General features: G+C 53.6%; 1 protein-coding gene across 2 annotated transcripts in view; it reads right to left on the bottom strand.

Moving 5' to 3' along the window:
* The window catches only part of ago4 (argonaute RISC component 4), a 19,610-nt gene continuing 1,406 nt past the window's right edge, over positions 1-18,204 (bottom strand). Inside the window, exons 2-18 of one of the 2 annotated variants that reach the window (XM_035428632.1) lie at positions 12,699-12,870; positions 11,968-12,088; positions 11,516-11,697; positions 10,695-10,831; positions 10,318-10,452; positions 9,843-9,930; positions 9,149-9,296; positions 8,517-8,636; positions 8,083-8,211; positions 6,481-6,614; positions 4,784-4,968; positions 4,061-4,220; positions 3,587-3,902; positions 3,092-3,226; positions 1,927-2,028; positions 864-1,063; positions 1-372 (exon numbers count right to left, since the gene is read on the bottom strand). In XM_035428632.1, the coding sequence (XP_035284523.1) occupies positions 264-372; positions 864-1,063; positions 1,927-2,028; positions 3,092-3,226; positions 3,587-3,902; positions 4,061-4,220; positions 4,784-4,968; positions 6,481-6,614; positions 8,083-8,211; positions 8,517-8,636; positions 9,149-9,296; positions 9,843-9,930; positions 10,318-10,452; positions 10,695-10,831; positions 11,516-11,697; positions 11,968-12,088; positions 12,699-12,870 (2,573 nt within the window). In that variant the 3' untranslated portion in view covers positions 1-263. Of the gene's footprint in view, positions 373-863; positions 1,064-1,926; positions 2,029-3,091; positions 3,227-3,586; positions 3,903-4,060; positions 4,221-4,783; positions 4,969-6,480; positions 6,615-8,049; positions 8,212-8,516; positions 8,637-9,148; positions 9,297-9,842; positions 9,931-10,317; positions 10,453-10,694; positions 10,832-11,515; positions 11,698-11,967; positions 12,089-12,698; positions 12,871-18,204 lie in introns of both variants that reach the window. The other variant, XM_035428631.1, reaches the window with a different exon arrangement.

The following is an 18,204-nucleotide window of genomic DNA, read 5'->3' on the forward strand; positions in this document are numbered from 1 at the left end:
CCTCTGTGCATCAGAAACCAAGGGTCTCTCAGTGCCTCTGAGAATCCTGGGATTGCTGGTAGGAGGCGGCTCGACTGGGACCGGCCATTTCTACTGGACAGATGACCGGGTCCTCTGGCTTCGCAACCGCTTTGGTGCAGAGAGAGAGAGAGAGAGAACAGAAAAGAGAAACGGGCAGAAAGAGAGAGAGAGAGAGAGGGAAAGCAGGCAATGACAGAAAGGAAGATGAGAGAGAGAAGAGCACCCTCTGCTGGTGGTGTTGATCAGGCGAAGTACATGGTGTGCTGGGTGTCATAGTGAATCTGCACCGCCTTGGCCAGAGCCTGAGGATCCCGTCCATTACTCTGGCCCGAAACATGACTGCCCTCCGCACTGTGGAGAGAGAGAAGGGGGGAGTGTGTGTGAGGGGGGGGGGTGAGAGAGAGAGAGAGGGGGAGAGACAGGGGGAGAGAGAGAGAGAGAGAGAGAGAGGGAGAGAGAGAGAGAGAGAGAGAGGGAGAGAGAGAGAGGGGGAGTGAGAGAGAGAGAGAGAGAGAGAGAGGGGGAGAGAGAGAGGGAGTGTGTGAGAGAGAGAGAGAGAGAGAGAGAGAGGGGGGGGGGGGGGTGGCAGGGAGAACAGCAGGGGCAGAAAGTTGTAAAAACAGCATCGCAAACGCGAGACATTTTCCTTAAGGCCATGAAAGTGTAACCCGGTGCACCCCAGCTAGGCCCTTCAGCCACTCTCAACCACACTAAGACCCAGCCCCGGGAATAAAGCAGCGCTGTGTGGGGAAAGAGTGCTTTACTCCCGCGGGTGTGACCCCGCCCCCCCACGCCCCCCACACCCCCCACACCCCCCACACCCCCCACGCTCAGCGGCTCACCTGTCGTGGTCCTTGTCCACCAGGTGGTATCGGGCGCGGAAGGCGACGAGGCGGGCGTAGTAGGCGGGGGCGGGGATGGAGACGGAGCGGGTGCAGCGCACGTAGGTGTGGCACAGCTGGTAGGTGAGCAGCTGCAGCTCGTCCGCCGTGAAGCAGTTGTCGTCCCAGAGGACGTGGTAGTGCGAGGGCCGGCTGGTCCCCTGGGCAGAGGAGAGTCACGCTTCAGCAGGGCCCCCCTCTCAAACGCCCCACTGCACTACAGCACTCCAGACACACTGCACTACAGCACTCCAGACACACTGCACTACAGCACTCCAGACACACTGCACTACAGCACTCCAGACACACTGCACTACAGCACTCCAGACACACTGCACTACAGCGCTCCAGACACACTGCACTGCAGCACTCCAGACACACTGCACTGCAGCACTCCAGACACACTGCACTGCAGCACTCCAGACACACTGCACTACAGCGCTCCAGACACACTGCACTGCAGCACTCCAGACACACTGCACTACAGCACTCCAGACACACTGCACTACAGCACTCCAGACACACTGCACTACAGCACTCCAGACACGCTGCACTACAGCACTCCAGACACGCTGCACTACAGCACTCCAGACACGCTGCACTACAGCACTCCAGACACGCTGCACTACAGCACTCCAGACACGCTGCACTACAGCACTCCAGACACACTGCACTACAGCACTCCAGACACACTGCACTACAGCACTGCAGACACACTGCACTACAGCACTGCAGACACACTGCACTACAGCACTGCAGACACACTGCACTACAGCACTGCAGACACACTGCACTACAGCACTGCAGACACACTGCACTACAGCACTGCAGACACACTGCACTACAGCACTCCAGACACACTGCAGACACTCTCACATCACAGCACCTGCAGCTTCAGGCACACACCAGTGACTGGCATGCAAATCACAGGAGGCACCAGGCCAGCCCCTTAGTGCAGAGAGAGGGAACTGCACAAACGGCTCCACGTGCTGAAGACGAGGAGGTTACAGGAAGTGCTGCTCACCTGTATCCCTGCGTGGCTGCACAGGTAGAAGTCAAACTCGGAGGGGTGCGTGATGGTGCTGTCCACCGTGGTGCCGGCTGGAACGTTCCCGCTCTTACCCACCTGCAGGGGGCGACAGAGAGCGGTGAGCCGCAGCAGAGCTGACCCTCAGCACACCTAGCCTGTGAACAGGCGGCTAACTTCGCTAACACTGCAGCCCACAGGCCAAACTCAGTATAAAGGAGGAGCTACACTGCAGCCCACAGGCCAAACTCAGTATAAAGGAGGAGCTATACTGCAACCCACAGGCCAAACTCAGTATAAAGGAGGAGCTACACTGCAACCCACAGGCCAAACTCAGTATAAAGGAGGAGCTACACTGCAGCCCACAGGCCAAACTCAGTATAAAGGAGGAGCTATACTGCAGCCCACAGGCCAAACTCAGTATAAAGGAGGAGCTACACTGCAGCCCACAGGCCAAACTCAGTATAAAGGAGGAGCTATACTGCAGCCCACAGGCCAAACTCAGTATAAAGGAGGAGCTACACTGCAGCCCACAGGCCAAACTCAGTATAAAGGAGGAGCTACACTGCAGCCCACAGGCCAAACTCAGTATAAAGGAGGAGCTATACTGCAGCCCACAGGCCAAACTCAGTATAAAGGAGGAGCTACACTGCAACCCACAGGCCAAACTCAGTATAAAGGAGGAGCTATACTGCAACCCACAGGCCAAACTCAGTATAAAGGAGGAGCTATACTGCAGCCCACAGGCCAAACTCAGTATAAAGGAGGAGCTACACTGCAGCCCACAGGCCAAACTCAGTATAAAGGAGGAGCTACACTGCAGCCCACAGGCCAAACTCAGTATAAAGGAGGAGCTACACTGCAGGCCACAGGCCAAACTCAGTATAAAGGAGGAGCTACACTGCAGGCCACAGGCCAAACTCAGTATAAAGGAGGAGCTACACTGCAGCCCGCTGGCCAAACTCAGTATAAAGGAGGAGCTACACTGCAGCCCACAGGCCAAACTCAGTATAAAGGAGGAGCTACACTGCAGCCCACAGGCCAAACTCAGTATAAAGGAGGAGCTACACTGCAGCCCGCTGGCTAGGACAGGACCGTGTCCGCCGCACAGCGCCCCGGTCAGGGCAGCCGCGCAGCCCATGGGTGGAGCTGGGAGCCTCACCCGCTCCGCCTTGTCCGAGCAGAAGAGCCGGGTGTGATGGCGCTTCTGCACCACGATGTAGGTGATCCCCGGCCGGTAGTCCTCCTCCAGACTGATACACGCCTTCCTGATCGCTATCAGCTCCGGCCACGCCACCTGCACCCGGAGAGGGAGAGAGAGAGGGGGAGAGAGGTAAAGCAGATGGAGAGGGAGGGGAGGGAGGAGAGGGAGAGGGAAGAGAGGGAGTGGGAGAGGTAAAGTAGAGGGAGGTGAGGGAGGTGAGGAGAGGCAGAAGCGCAGCAGCAGATAGAGGTAGAGGGAGGTATGGGAGGTGAGGGAGAGGGAAGAGAGGGAGTGGGAGGGAAGGAGGTGGTGAAGGAAAAAGATGAGAGAGGGAGGTGAAACAGAGCGAGGTAGAGGGAGGTGAGCGAGGTGAAGGAGGTGAGGAGAGGCAGACGCTCGGACTGAAGGCCCGTGCCCCTCCCCCAGGCCGGCGGCCCACCCCGGCAGACCCACCTGCTTCATCTGGCCCTCGGAGACCCCGCCCCGGTAGTAGATGATGCGCGTGGGCTTGAAGCGGGTGGACTTGTAGAACTGGATGAGCAGCTCGCGCACCATGTTGGTCAGGTCCTGGATGACCTCCTGGCTGAAGAGCTGCTCCTGGGACAGGTCCTGGCGGGACGTCTGCACGCGCACCGTGGCGCAGTAGCGGCTGGGGTGCCCGTCCATGCTGCCCACCACCGCCGCGATCGAGGGCTTCTTCCCGTCGCCCGCGGGGGGGTGCGTCACGTCCGCCCCCAGGAAGATCACCGGCTGCTGGAACACCGAGGGCCTGGAGGGGGGCGGGAACGAGACGCTGTGACATCACCGTGACATCACAGCCTCACGCCTACCGATAGCATTCAGGGTCTTAAACGCGGCCTCAGGCCGGCGTTCTCCCCGCTGCCCCGCCCACCCCTCTCCCATGCCCGCCCGCGTGCCCACGCCCACCTCTGATGGGGCACCAGCACGTTGTTGATGCCGCCCAGCTTGGCGTTGATCTTGAGGCAGAGGTTGGACAGGGTCTGAGGGGAGGTCTTCACCACGTTCTTCACCTGGACGCACTGAGTGGCCATTCCCAGGAGCGTGTCTCCCACCCGCTTCACCTCGGCTGGGGGGAGGGAGAGAGAGAGAGAGAGAGAGAGAGAAACGCTTTGAGATTTCAGCAAACCCCAGAGCAAACCCAGGCCCCGCCTTTTCACCCCATCAACAGACAGGTCTGCTGCACACAGCAACCGTTTCTCTTGCAGCTCCATCCCAAATACACAATTACAGCAGACAAAAACAAACTCAGAGAAAAAGCAGAGAGATGCCTGGGTGGGACAGTATCAAGAGGATCAAAGTCATTCCATCATCAAAACATGCAGAGGTAAACCTTATACCCTTTCAATAATACTAAAACTAATTCATCATTAGCACCTGGGCTGCGTGAACATTAAAAGTAAGCTACCTCATCATTCCACAAGATGGCACTGCGCTTACTACACTCCTCTATTGGCCAAATCTTATTTCAATAATCAGTTGATCAGGCCAAGGTAGCTTTCAGGGACAGGTAGGCATGCGTCTGTGTCAGAGGAATGACAGCATAACCCTTAACGTGCATTCAGGCTGTCTTTACACATCCCCACGTCCCCCCTGCATTAGCCCTGCGGAGCACAGCTCCTCGCCCCTCACCGTAGACGGGAGTCTTCCCCGGGAGGATGACCACGATGAGCTGCAGCCCCACGTAGGACATCTTGAGGTGCTTGAACATGGGCTCCACGCTGTCGGCCCCCTGCGCGTACTTGCAGAAGCAGGGCTGGCCCTGGATGGGCATCCCCGCGTCCTTGGAGATCTTGCGCAGCTGGTCCGTGAAGCTCCTGGAGGCAGAAGCGCACGCGGGGCTGAGGCAGGGGAAGGGAGTGGCCCCCGCAGAGCTGGAACGGGGCGCAGCACACGCAGGGCGCACGCTAACGCAGCAGGCCAGGCGCTTAGCGTCAGTCAGCCAGCACAGGCACCACAGTGTGATACAAGCAGCTTCCTGAGAGCTGAAACACAGCCACGCCTCCCTGTGCAACCGCACGGGTCCTCACTCTCAGTCTGAGAGCATCTCAGCATCGGGTTCATCTGATAGCACTCATATCAACAGAGAGAGGCCAGGGGAAAGAGGGAGAAAAGAGAGGGGGAAAGGGGGAGAAAAGAGAGGGGGAAAGAGGGAGAAAAGAGGGGGAAAGAGGAAGAAAAGTGGTGGAAGGAGAGAGAAAAGAGGGAGAATGAACGAGAAGAGCGGAAAAGAGGGAGAAAAGAGGAAAAATGATGGAGAAGAGAGGGGGAATGCGGGAGAAGAGAGGGGGGAAGGGGGAGAAGAGAGGGGGAATGGGGAGAAGAGAGGGGGAATGGGGGAGAAGAGAGGGGGAATGGGGGAGAAGAGAGGGGGAAGGGGGAGAAGAGGGGGAATGCGGGAGAAGAGAGGGGGAATGCGGGAGAAGAGAGGGGGAAGGGGGAGAAGAGGGGGGAAGGGGGAGAAGAGGGGGAATGCGGGAGAAGAGAGGGGGAATGCGGGAGAAGAGAGGGGGAAGGGGGAGAAGAGGGGGAAGGGGGAGAAGAGAGGGGGAAAGCGGGAGAAGAGAGGGGGAATGCGGGAGAAGAGAGGGGGAAGGGGGAGAAGAGGGGGAATGGGGGAGAAGAGAGGGGGAATGCGGGAGAAGAGGGGGAAGGGGGAGAAGAGAGGGGGAAAGCGGGAGAAGAGAGGGGGAATGCGGGAGAAGAGAGGGGGAATGGGGGAGAAGAGGGGGAGAAGAGGGGGAAGGGGGAGAAGAGAGGGGGAAAGCGGGAGAAGAGAGGGGGAATGGGGGGAGAAGAGAGGGGGAAGGGGGAGAAGAGGGGGAATGCGGGAGAAGAGAGGGGGAAGGGGGAGAAGAGGGGGAATGCGGGAGAAGAGAGGGGGAAGGGGGAGAAGAGAGGGGGAATGGGGGAGAAGAGAGGGGGAATGGGGGAGAAGAGAGGGGGAAGGGGGAGAAGAGGGGGAATGCGGGAGAAGAGGGGGGGAATGCGGGAGAAGAGAGGGGGAAAGGGGGAGAAGAGAGGGGGAAAGGGGGAGAAGAGAGGGGGAAGGGGGAGAAGAGGGGGAATGAGGGAGAAGAGGGGGAATGAGGGAGAAGAGAGGGGGAAAGGGGAGAAGAGAGGGGGAAAGGGGGAGAAGAGAGGGGGAAAGGGGGAGAAGAGGGGGAATGAGGGAGAAGAGGGGGAATGAGGGAGAAGAGAGGGGGAAAGGGGGAGACGAGAGGGGGAATGCAGGAGAAGAGAGGGGGAATGAGGGAAAAGAGAGGGGGAATGCGGGAGAAGAGAGGGGGAAAGCGGGAGAAGAGAGGGGGAAAGGGGGAGAGACTCACTTGAGCAGGTCCTCTCTGCACTGCTTCTGAGGGGCGAAGCAGGCGACGGCCCACACCTTGATCTCGATGCCGGCGTAGAACTGCTTCCCCCTCATGTCCCACACGCCCTGATTAGGCGTGGCCACCGTTTTGTTCTGCAGAGAGAGTCCCTGAGCTCTTAGTGAACCCCACCGCTGCGCCCCAACACCAGACAGCAAACCCCACCCCAGCCCCCTCCAGTGCACTGCATCTAGAGACAAGCAACACCCAAACCCCCACCCCGCCCCCACCAACCCTAATCCCCCACCTCAGTTAGTCAGTCTCTAGATGCATTGCAGCAAGAGGAGAGTTAAACAGCAAATTAAAAAAACAGACCATGTACACATTTCTCCTAAGGCCCACACCCCATGCTGCAATCCCCACCCGCACCACACACACTGTATAAAACACCATATACGCTGTGCAGCTAACACTACAATTCTATCTCTGTTACAGTTAATGTCCATCATAAGTCTGACTGTACGCCACAGAAAGGCAGAAAGGAGCATTACACAAACACAAACAGGTGCTTTTTCAGTGACGTTGCCTGCAGCAGATGTGCTCAACTCCAGTGCTCCAGACAGGTTTCCCGTAGTTCGTTAATAATTTAATTTTGTTAATAAATTGAACGCGGACTTTTTTAGAGTCTGAAACGAAGGCGCTCGATAGGCGTCATTTGTGTGCTGGGGACACGTACTTCACCCCTGCAAAAACAGGAACCCTGCCCTGGAGAACCGGAGCTGAAATCTTCAGTGAACACCAGCGAATTACACATTCACACATGATAAAAATAGGATTACTTCTGTCGGGAGATTGCTTCAAATGCAGCACATAACATGCTCCTGCTCAGATATGTTAACATTACAGAGAAAGGACATGTTGCTTTTCTTTCCACATTCAAGATGCGCTTGCCTTTGATTGGGCGCACAAAGCCTGCCTCAACCAATCACAGACAAGGGTATATTGCATGCTTTCAGAAAAACAACACGTTCACAACACTCACAACCATCTCAGCCACACTGGGGAAATGAGAATAAGACTCCATTACCCACAAATCACTCCAAGGATGAGGAGTTGGCCAACGATGCGCTACAGTAAGAGGGCCAAAACACCTCCCTTTGTTATGGTTGGTAGGCTTGTAGAAATTTATTGTAAAATCATTAAGGGTGTGCAGACATGATGGGTATCATTTCGCCCCATGGAACGCACCATTAGACAGGACCATGGCCAGACCCAGCTTAAGGCTTCACTGAGGTGCTGAGAGGTAAAAAACTGAGGCTCCACTGCACACCACAGCCACAGCAGGACACTGTAGGGGTCACTGTGCCCGTTTAGGTTCTCTCAGCCTGGCCCCTCTCAGCCTGGCCCCTCTCAGCCTGGCCCCTGCCTACGCCACACGCACCGCCACAGCGCGGTCACCGAGCCCGGAGGGGCCGGCGGCGAGCCGCTGCGTGGGCGGAGTCTGATTCTCCTCCCCTGGGTTAGGTCATTCGCAGGCCCCGCCCCCCTCCGCCCGCCCGTACTCACCCAGCCCTGTGCCCCAGTACTCACCCTGCCACAGTCCCTCCCAGTGTCTGTACTCACCCGGCCCCCATACTGCAGCATGGGCGCTGGGAGGACCCGCCCCGTCACCTCCGTCATGTCGTTGTGCACAACGATGCCAAACTCCTTCAGGTAGGGGTCAGGCCCGCCCACCATGCTGTTGCTTTTGACCTGGAGAGGGAGAGAGATCGTAACAGACGCCATCTCAGTGACTTCTCCTGGGATTTTTAAACAACAGCCATTTAACAGGGGTCTGCGAGGAGCTAGGACGAGACGAGAGCCTGATCCCCACACTGGAGGAGTGCGTGTTCATCCTGCCTTCCTTACATCATAAAACCTTCAAAGAAACTGCAGTTTAGTCCATCTGGAGAGGACAGTGTTAAATGGTTGTAACAAAAGCTGGGATGACGGCCAGCCAAAAGTACTGTCGGCCTGTCGCAGTTCATCCTCCAGCCACAGGAGGGGGCAGCACTCACCAGCCGGCTGATCTCCTCCTGCCTGTCAGGGGCGGAGCGTGCGGTGGCTTTGATCATGGTGGAGGTTTGATTATCTGTTAGCTTCTTGATGCAGCGCTGTCCTGCCACAATGTTACACACCTGCCAACAGCAAACAAGCGCATCAGCAATCAATCACTTCACACAGCAGCTGAGTGGCTGAGGCCAAGCCTGTCTGCACACCACAAATCTGCCATGCAAAGCAAGGGGGTTCCACGTTTGAATCCTGAGCAGAAAGCTGCTGCTGTGCCCCTGTCTAAGGTACACAAACATACAAACTAGTGCACATGGATCCCAGGAGTGCATGGGGGCTTTTAGGGATAGCTTAGCTGACCATGGTCTATTCTCTTCAGTATGACTTAATGTATTCAACAGTGCTTGAAGTTTGAGGAGTACCGCTACATCTGAGAGTGCGCCAAGCCAAGCAAAATATTTATGAATGAGAGAACTCATATTGCCCCGAGCTCCATAAATCCAAGTTAAATTAGAAAGCTCTGTGTGAGCACAAGAACATGAAATGAAATGAAATGAAAATTAAAATTAAAAGCAGGCACGTCATATGAAGCTAGTGCTGGGTTAAGCAGCTAACGGCTACATGGAGGGCTCTCTCTCACCTCCAGGGGCAGGTAGGTGTGCTTCTGCTCCTGCCCCACCTGCAGGCAGGGCAGGTGGGGGTACTTAAGCTGCAGGCTGTACTTCTGTTTGAAATATTGAGCGACGGTGCACTCCATGGCCTGGCCGTTCTCCAGCTGCAGGGGAAAGCTGTGGGGAGACAGACAGGCAAACGCAGTCGGCACGGCGACGCAGAGACGGCCCACTTTGGCAGCGCCCCCACAAACCAGGCATTCCATTACCCTGAGGGGACCTCGTCACGCCAAGCCAAAACGCACCTTCCAATACACTCTATCCAATAAGAGCGCAGGGCTGGAAGAAACAGGCAGTGCTGCGATTTCAGAGCAAATATTACTGATATTACTGACTGTTATGTTCTTCTTGCACATCCACTCAAAATAATACCTGCCCGCAGCCATTTCCATCACAGATGAATGTCTATATGCAGGTATACCATCTTATCCCATCCTCCTGTCAGCAGTTTGCTCCTTGCACAGGTTACAGATTTATGAACGGCTCTGCTAATGCACTCCCACAGGGAACAGGCTGATATTAAAGTGAACAGAAAAGAGAAATGAATGGCACGTCCGCCATGCCCTGCTTGAGTGGCGGAGTGGAGGGAGCATTGCGCAGTGGGACAGGAAACGCGCAGGACGCTTGTGACCAGCAGGCTGACCGACGCGTTGGGACACTCACGTCTGATGGCTGGCAGGGCGTCGGGTAACATTGCACACGCGGTACTTCCTCTTCATCTGCCCGCAGTGCGTCACCTCCACCTTCAGACCTGAGCGGACATGCGGACACACACACACACACACACACACGGACACACACATACACGGACAGAGACACACAGACACAGACACACAGACACAGACACACACACACAGTGTTGGGGAAGTGAGAACGTGTTTATAATGACATGTTCCAAAAGCAGCAGTTTTAATAGCCGACACCCTTGTTTAATGTTCGGCACTCTGAATACAGAACACAAGTGCGTTAACAGTTATTTCCCCAAAAACAGTGAGAGACATCCTGAACGGAGGCAGGACAAAACGTCACACGTTACTGAGTGAAAAGGGAGAGTGGCAAAGATGATGTCACTTCCTGCCCAGGAGGACCACTTGAACCCCAGTAGCGCGTGAGAGAAGGTCTCCGGCCAGCAGCTTACCGCGGATCTCCTTGGTGAACTTGACGCGCTGCGAGTCGGTGAGCGGCTTGGTCTGCTCGTTGATGTTCTGGATGTCCAGCACTTCACACATGAACTCGATCACCGGCTGGGCCCGGTAGAACGCCGTCGCCGACACTGCGGGGAGGAAACGAGCGCGCGTGAGCCGCGCGTCGCCTCGCTGCACTGGGAACTCCGCTAACCAGCCCTGCAGCTCGTACTGCACAGGAGGACGCACTTACGCTCCCCTGCACTGTACGCTGCTCTGGCTAAGAGCACCAACAGTAAGGCAATATAATGCAGCAACGTAACACTAATCCAACAATTACAGAAAGTAATAATGCATTGTTAATGCGCCATAACAGTATACATCAACTCACCGTCAATGTTGAGCATCATGTTCCACATGGCAGGACGGACCGACTGGTGGAAGCCAAACCAGACCTCCCGCCCCCCACCTAGGGGGTGATAGTACCCCTCGGGCGGGGAGAAGAAGGAGCGGCCCACAGGGGTGTACCTACGCAGGAGGCGGATTGGAGTTATGACACCATTACCAAACAGGGGGTACAGCACAACCTCAGAGATATGAACACAATGAATGAATGAATGACTGTCACACTCCGGAAATGTTCAAAACATTGAAAATGCAGTCAAAACACACTGAGTTTGATTCCTTCCCATTTCAATTGTACACTTTCCTTACAGTAGGCTTATGTACCAACTTATCAAACCAGCAGTAATTAGTTAAACTACGCGGTTGTTCCCTGCACTTGGACCGGTACTTCTCTCTAGGGTTCTCGACACACTTGTTCCTGGCTACGGTTATACACTGTTGTACGTCGCTCTGGATAAGAGCGCCTGCCAAATGGCTGTAATGTAATGTAATGTAATGAGCACCCCATTAAAACAGCAATTCATTTTATTATCTGCTTCCCAGTGAGCTGGCCTACGTCGCACGCGGGAACTGATTTCATTCCGGTTTTATCTGATCACCTGTTACCCGACACCTGACCATCTCACCTTCAGCAATAGCATGGAGACACACCCTGGACCAATTGTAATGGTATTTTTTCCTCAATGGAGAGCATGACTCATTCCCATTCAGCCCTCACCTTTCTGCACCACTGAGAGGCAGGAGCGAGGGAAGCCATAACTGCTCCTGGCGTATCTGGTTTCGTAAGCGGTGGTGAAGCGGCCGTACCTCATGGAGGGCAGGTGTCGCGTGATGACGTCCAGCGCCTGCACCGAGTCCTCGGGCACCTCGTTCAGGTGCCCCGACAGCGCCTCCAGAAGCATCTGCAGGCTGACCACCGACACCCACTGCAGGGACACCTTAAAGGTCTGATCCTTACCCTCGCCCGGCAACGTCACCTCCAGATCCACCTGAGAGAGAGAGAGAGAGAGAGAGAAGGAGGAAGACAGGGAGAGGGAGGGAGAGAGAGTGTGAGAGAAAGAGAGAGAGAAGTGCAGCATAGTAACAGAACAGGGATAGATAAAGAAGGGACATAAAATAGAACAGAAATAAACAGGAGGCATAAAGGGAGCACTAACAAGCTGCCATCGGTGCGCCCCAGAGCAGAAGTGAGCGATAAGACTCTGACACAGAGCCACGCACAGCGTGAGCTAGCAGGGTAACAGCTCCGCGCCCCTTACCCTGTCCCGCCCGATAGGCAGCGGGTGGGCCGTGTACATGTTCCTCTTCCCATCATAGCCAGGCTGCCGGTCCCCAAAGATCTGCATCTTAAAGTGCCTGACCATGGTGTCCACCACCTCCCTGAGAGAGAGAGCAAAGTACACCAATTACACAAAGCTGGGACAGTAAAAAAAAAAACTGCCAATCCTTTAAACAGAGGGATGAACACAGCAGTCCTGTTCATGGCATCACGCTGTGAGAAACCCCACACAGACTCAATGCCCTGTCAGCGCTATGGGCGGCTCTGCCTATCTGCTGCAGCTGCCCCATCAGCGGGCCCACACACACCATAAAGCTCTGTCCACCTGCACACATTTCACACAGCGCTGCGCCCTCAAACGTGATCAAAGACACCAGCCGGCCAATCGCGCCATTCTGGACCGGTCCGCAAAGAGACATCAGTTAGACAGTCACTATGCACTGAGAGATAAAACAGCCAATCACAGAGACAGATCACAGCCATCCACGGCATCATCCATATCGTGGCTACATTTTGTTACACCACTTCAAACACTGAAGAATGCACAGTGAGCCAAAAGGTTCTGTGGATAAACAAACAAAACGCTAAATGTAAAACAGGAAAAACAGCGAAGCGTATGGTCCTGGCATGAGCCAGCTCTGCACAAGGCGGGGTCACAGACAGGGACACCCAGCATGGCCGCGCGGGGAGACTGCGGCGTTGCCCGGTTACCTGTTGACTCTCCGCGGGCGCTTCTCCGGCTTGATGTCGATGTCATAGTGGTAGACGTCGATCTTGGGGATCTGCACCTGGAAGTGATTGGCCAGCAGGCGGATGGGCTTCCCCACGGTGCCCAATCCGGGCCGACGCGGGGGCTGAAAAAGGGAGGGGGGGGCAGGCGGGCCTGGGGAGGATGACATCACACACATTAGAGTTAACCAGCAGCACAAAAACCATTAAAGAGCAAGACTCCTTTCCATGAGCAGGATCATGTGTGCACTTCACAGAGCTCAGGGTGGAGTGCAGTGGAGAACCAGGTTTGCACAGAACAAATAAGGATTTCCCTAGTGCCCTGAAACGGGGGCGGGGACTGACCTCCCCGTGAGGGCGAGGCCGCGCTCCAGAGCGCACGGCGGGAACAGAGGAGGAACCAAGTGACCTGGCCCCTGACACAGGGAGGGCCTGGACCAATAACCCAACAATGGAGAACAATGCTGACCCCCCCCCAAAGTACCAGCACACAAGCACACTCCGCCTGGCCTTTAAACTCTCAGAGCCCCCCAGACAAAGAGGAGTGCCTGAGACAGACAGCAGCGGGGCCAGCCTGGGGGCAGGTGGGGGCTGTGGGCACTAAGGCTAGGATTAGAGCTACATAGCGTTGCGCAGAGGAGCGGCCCACGTGCTCATCTTCAGCATCCAGGGTTTTTTCTTAGTTTAGTTTATTTATTTATTTGACGATTCACTTTAAAAGGACAATTACATGGTTGCAAACACCAATGGACATGCACAAAGAGCATCAAGGATAACACAAAAAGTCACAAGACTAATTTCCATTGTGGTCCTTGCTGCAGCTATGGTTCCATGTTTCCATGTTTCAGCCAAACTTTACACAGATCTTACACCCAACAACACAAGGAATGTTTGGAAGGGGAAGTGGTTCTAGAGGTCTTTCTCCCATTTGGCAGGAATGTTTAATGGCATTTACAGTTTAACTAGCAAAACAGTATAACTAAAAAGTAACAGATGGCCAGGCATGTGTTGTGTATTCGTTTATTAATGCGTGTAGAAGCACTGCTGAAGTGCTTCAACTGATATTTAGAAAAATTCACGTTTTCTCTTTATTCTGGGAAAGTGGAAAGTGAAAGCACTGGCAGCAGCTTCAATGCCACAGTGTCTAATCCAGGGTGAAAATCCCAAAGATCCTGCGCTGACCCAGGTCTGTGTGTAAAAGGTGAGATACGGCTGACTATGCCAGGTCCGTGTGGATGACAGTCTTTCAGACCCAACCATGGGCTCGGTCCATACAGGTTCAGAAGAGCCCTCAGCTCTGGATCAACTCAACACAGACACCGCAGTCCTTCAGCAGGCAACTTCCTCACAATCACAGCACAAATGAGCGATGGGCTCTCTCACATGTAAAACCCATAGTTAAAAAACCGATCTGGGCTAACTGCACTAACTGCCATTCTGAACATAAGCACGATGTGAAAGTCGGTTGTAGAGAGGTCACGAGCCACGAATACATGACCACCTGCTAGACAAGCAAACCGCTGGCTTCTATGGGCCGTCTCAGACTTTAGGTTGTGGAGTCTGATGGGCGCTTTGTAAACTGGCCAGGGGGTTGCAGGGGGTTCCGAGCCACCATGCAGCAGCACGCTCCAGTTAGCAATCGAGAAGCGAGAGAGACAAACCGCACATCACCCCCCTCCCCTCCCCACCCCACGGCCTGCATCCTTGTCCTAAACGGCGTGCTCCCCCCTCCCCCCGCCTCTCAATAAAACCTCGGCTTGCGCAAAAACAACAGAGCCGCAGCAGGGGGCAGGGGAAGACGAGGGGGAGGGGGGGGAGGGTGCGACGCGAGGTCGCCCACTTTCACCAAAAGCAGAGCGTGCTCTATATTTAACCCCCTCAGCTGCTGTGGCTAACTGGCGGGGGAGGACTGAAGCGTGCGTGTGTGGGTGTGTGTGTGTGTGTGTGTGTGTGTGGTCTGGGGTACACCAGAGCACCTCGCTCGCTCCCCAAATGAGCACTGGGTCTTTAGAGGGGGCCGCTGCACTGGCCGCCGCGCTGGCCCTGGTCTGAGGCACCTCGCAGCTCCAGCCAATCAGCACGCAGTTTGGGAGGCATGCAGGAAACGAGCGGGCTCAAGCCGCTCATCTGCAAGCAACTTCCTCATTGGCTCCAGCACGAGGCTCGTCCAACAGAGACGCAGATCCGGCAGCCTGGGAGGCCACGAGTTCCACACTCACAGTCAAAAACAAGGCCCTGAGCACTCTGTACCCACAGCGGGGACGCATCCATGCACAAATTTACCAACTCAGAAACCAGCATCGGAGAAGGAAAAAAAACATCTTAAAAAAGAGGAGTCGGCTGAAATGGACTCAAAGATCTTACCAGCTAATGAAGGCCCAAAATATGCTCGTGTGCTCTCAGAGGAGGCTGTACACAAATAGCAACGTGAGCGCAGGGGAGGCCGTGCTCTGTGAGGGACACAGGCTCTGCCTTTCTAAAGAGCTGCACACTGCACTACAGGCCCCCTTTCCCATCACCAGAGACCTGGATGGGCTCTATGCCAGTGACTCTCCCTCTCACACCTACCCTTGCCTTCAGACTGGCAGCAGACCGCTGTGCCAGCTGCTAATAAGAATTTACCGGTACGGGTTGATGCAAATTGTACATGCTTTAAGTGGAAATTCAATTTTTTAAATTATAGTAATAAATGGCTCTTCCTAATAGTCAATGTTCTTTAGAGAAAGGTAAAAACAAAGTGTCATACTTTTCCATTTTTTCTGTGACAATGGACTTACATGTGTATGTTTCCCCCCATTAAGAGCAGAATTCTTTTGAAAAACCCATACAAATTTGCTCATGCAATAAAGACCCTATTTAGTAGTCCTACGTCAGGACATATCCACATAAGAGTCCAAATCACATCTGGGTGACTAGGCATGCAGTGGCAGGAAGTGGGGAAGTTTGCATAAATCTCCCCTGTGATTTTCAGACTGTTAGCAAGCTAAAGAGTATTACTACTGCTGCGGCACAAACGGCAGGTATCAGTCCTGTTAGAGGAGCAGAAGCAAACAGATCTGCATAAAGATTCTCCAGTACTACGAAGAGAAGGAACACAGTGTCCACATCTGAGGACAACAGGCATTATCATGAATGACGAGCATGATACCACTTATGGAAATACACACAGGGAAAGCCGGGGAATTCCCAGATTGGATCAGCGCTGGATACTAAAACTGAAACCCACAGCTGAAATGAGCGCTCTGCCAAAGTTTCACAGTGTAATCATGAGGGGAATAAATACCACTATCACAAGAGAACGCTGCACAGCAGCTCCCAGAATAAGATGCAGGCGAGGCTGGAGCAGAGAGGGCCGCCGGACGGGCACGCGCTCCGGGAGAACAGCTCATCAAAAATTCATCGCCTGGAAGCGACGGAATCCGCGCCCGCGTTCCGCGCCAAGTGAACCAAATCGCACCTGTCGGAGGGGAGCAGCTCCCACGTCAGACGGCAAAACCCATCACGCCGCCCAACGGCGTGCGGAACCACAACGAGCACGAGGGCTTCCGCACGTTTCCTCACCTCGCCATCAACACTTTCCCAACCACAGTAAGAGCTCGGCATGAGAGGGTCTGAGTGAAGTGATGCAACAGCCAAAATTCAGCCACAAACAGGGCAGCAGCGTAAAGTACCACAATGGACCAAACACTGGAGTTTCCACTCTGGGAGATAGTAAGCTTTTCATGTGCTTACGCTCAGAGGTCAAACTAGATGATTCTCATCACAGAGCAATCGACCAAAATGCTGATGCCTCCCTGACAAGGGACCGAAAGACCTGCATTAAAACTGAAAACTTTGAATTTGAACAAGCTTGCGTAGAAACATACAGAAGGCACTGCGGGTACAGGTGCATGTAAGCATCTGCACAAATACATGTGCATGCGTGGGTGCATGCGTGGGTGCATGCACCTGCATCCCCCGCACCCTGCATCCCCGCACCCTGCATCCCCGCACCCTGCACGGCTTAAACCGATGCCTGGACGACCTCACGGTTATTAATGAGTCAGCAATGACGCTGAGGATAAGCAGTGCAGACACTTCAATCACCTGGATTACAGAGCAGCAGGTGAAGACAAGCCAATCACACAGCCCTCCTCATCACCACGAACACCGTCAACCACCTGCCCCACACAGATGATGACCTTTGGGAATGCCGGAAGTTACAGCTCACAATCACAATCCTGGATAAACTTTTATCCCCTTTCTTATCCCCCTTCTCCTTTTCCTTATGGCGATGAAGAACTGAAATTGGAGTGGGAAATGAATTCTGATAGAAATGCAAATGGTTTCCAGCAGCTGAGATTATTGCCGAGTTGAGGTGAAGCACTGACTTCCCAGGGGCTCAAATGCGGTTCGCTTTTCATTACACCAGAGGTGTTGAATGGGTTAATTGACTGGATGATTTGTTTGAATGGGTGAGTTCAGCCCTGGTCCTTGGCCCTGGAGAAAGCCAAGGCAAACCGAAAGAAGAGACTCAAACATCATTAGAGCCATCCAAGCAGGAATACGATCACATTCCCTCAAAATAAGCCCTGTGGTATCTGATTCTCTGTTCAATACATTCGTGAATTTACAAATAAAATGGTTAAAGCAGGAATTGTCTACCCAAATATTAGGAATAAATCAACTAAGCTGTTGCTTTTAATAGTTCGGCAAAAGTACATTTTAAACATCCGACAGTGACCATAACAAAAAAATGTAATGTTTAACTAAGTGATTTTCAGAAAATTAGCATCAAATGACAACACTAGACAATAAAGATGCTTCAGGTAAATACGTGTAAATTACATAGGAAATGCTACTGAGATGTATCCTACAGCAAACAAATATTCTGTTTAATAACCACAGAAGGCGCATCATTCTACAAGAACAACTCTGGCTTTAAGAGAGGAGACTAAAAGATTGCAGGTGCCTCCATATATTATTGCGTCTTGCAAACATTAATATTTGCGACAATTAGCTATCTAAAATCGCTCAAAATTATTACAAGGGATTTTATGTATTTTAAAATTCACCTTATTGACGTTTCAGATGAGGGCATAAATTTCCGCGCTTTCAGTTCAATCGAAACACGCATTTAGGCTACAATTGGCTACATGTAATTTAGGCTTGCGGGAGAGCTACCTAAACACTTGGACAGTATTTTAAAAATGGATGCAAAATAGCATTTTAAAGGTGTCGCGGCTAACATTTTTCCCCGACAAAGCTATTCGAGATCGGCAGCTAAATTACCGCTTAGCCTTAGCATAAACAAAGGGACTGTCATCTTCAGCACAGACAAATCCAAATAGTTAGCAATATTACCCACGCATCAGCATGGATAATCCAGTTGCAGAATGAAACAAGACTCTGTTATGGTCAAATTGATATTCCATAGCATAAATGCATATCTTTTAAAACCGGGACTACTGAACAGTTAGTTAGTCGAGTAACCTGAGCTGTACACGCA

Source organism: Anguilla anguilla, chromosome 8 (genome assembly GCF_013347855.1).
Source record: "Anguilla anguilla isolate fAngAng1 chromosome 8, fAngAng1.pri, whole genome shotgun sequence".
NCBI lineage: Eukaryota > Metazoa > Chordata > Actinopteri > Anguilliformes > Anguillidae > Anguilla > Anguilla anguilla.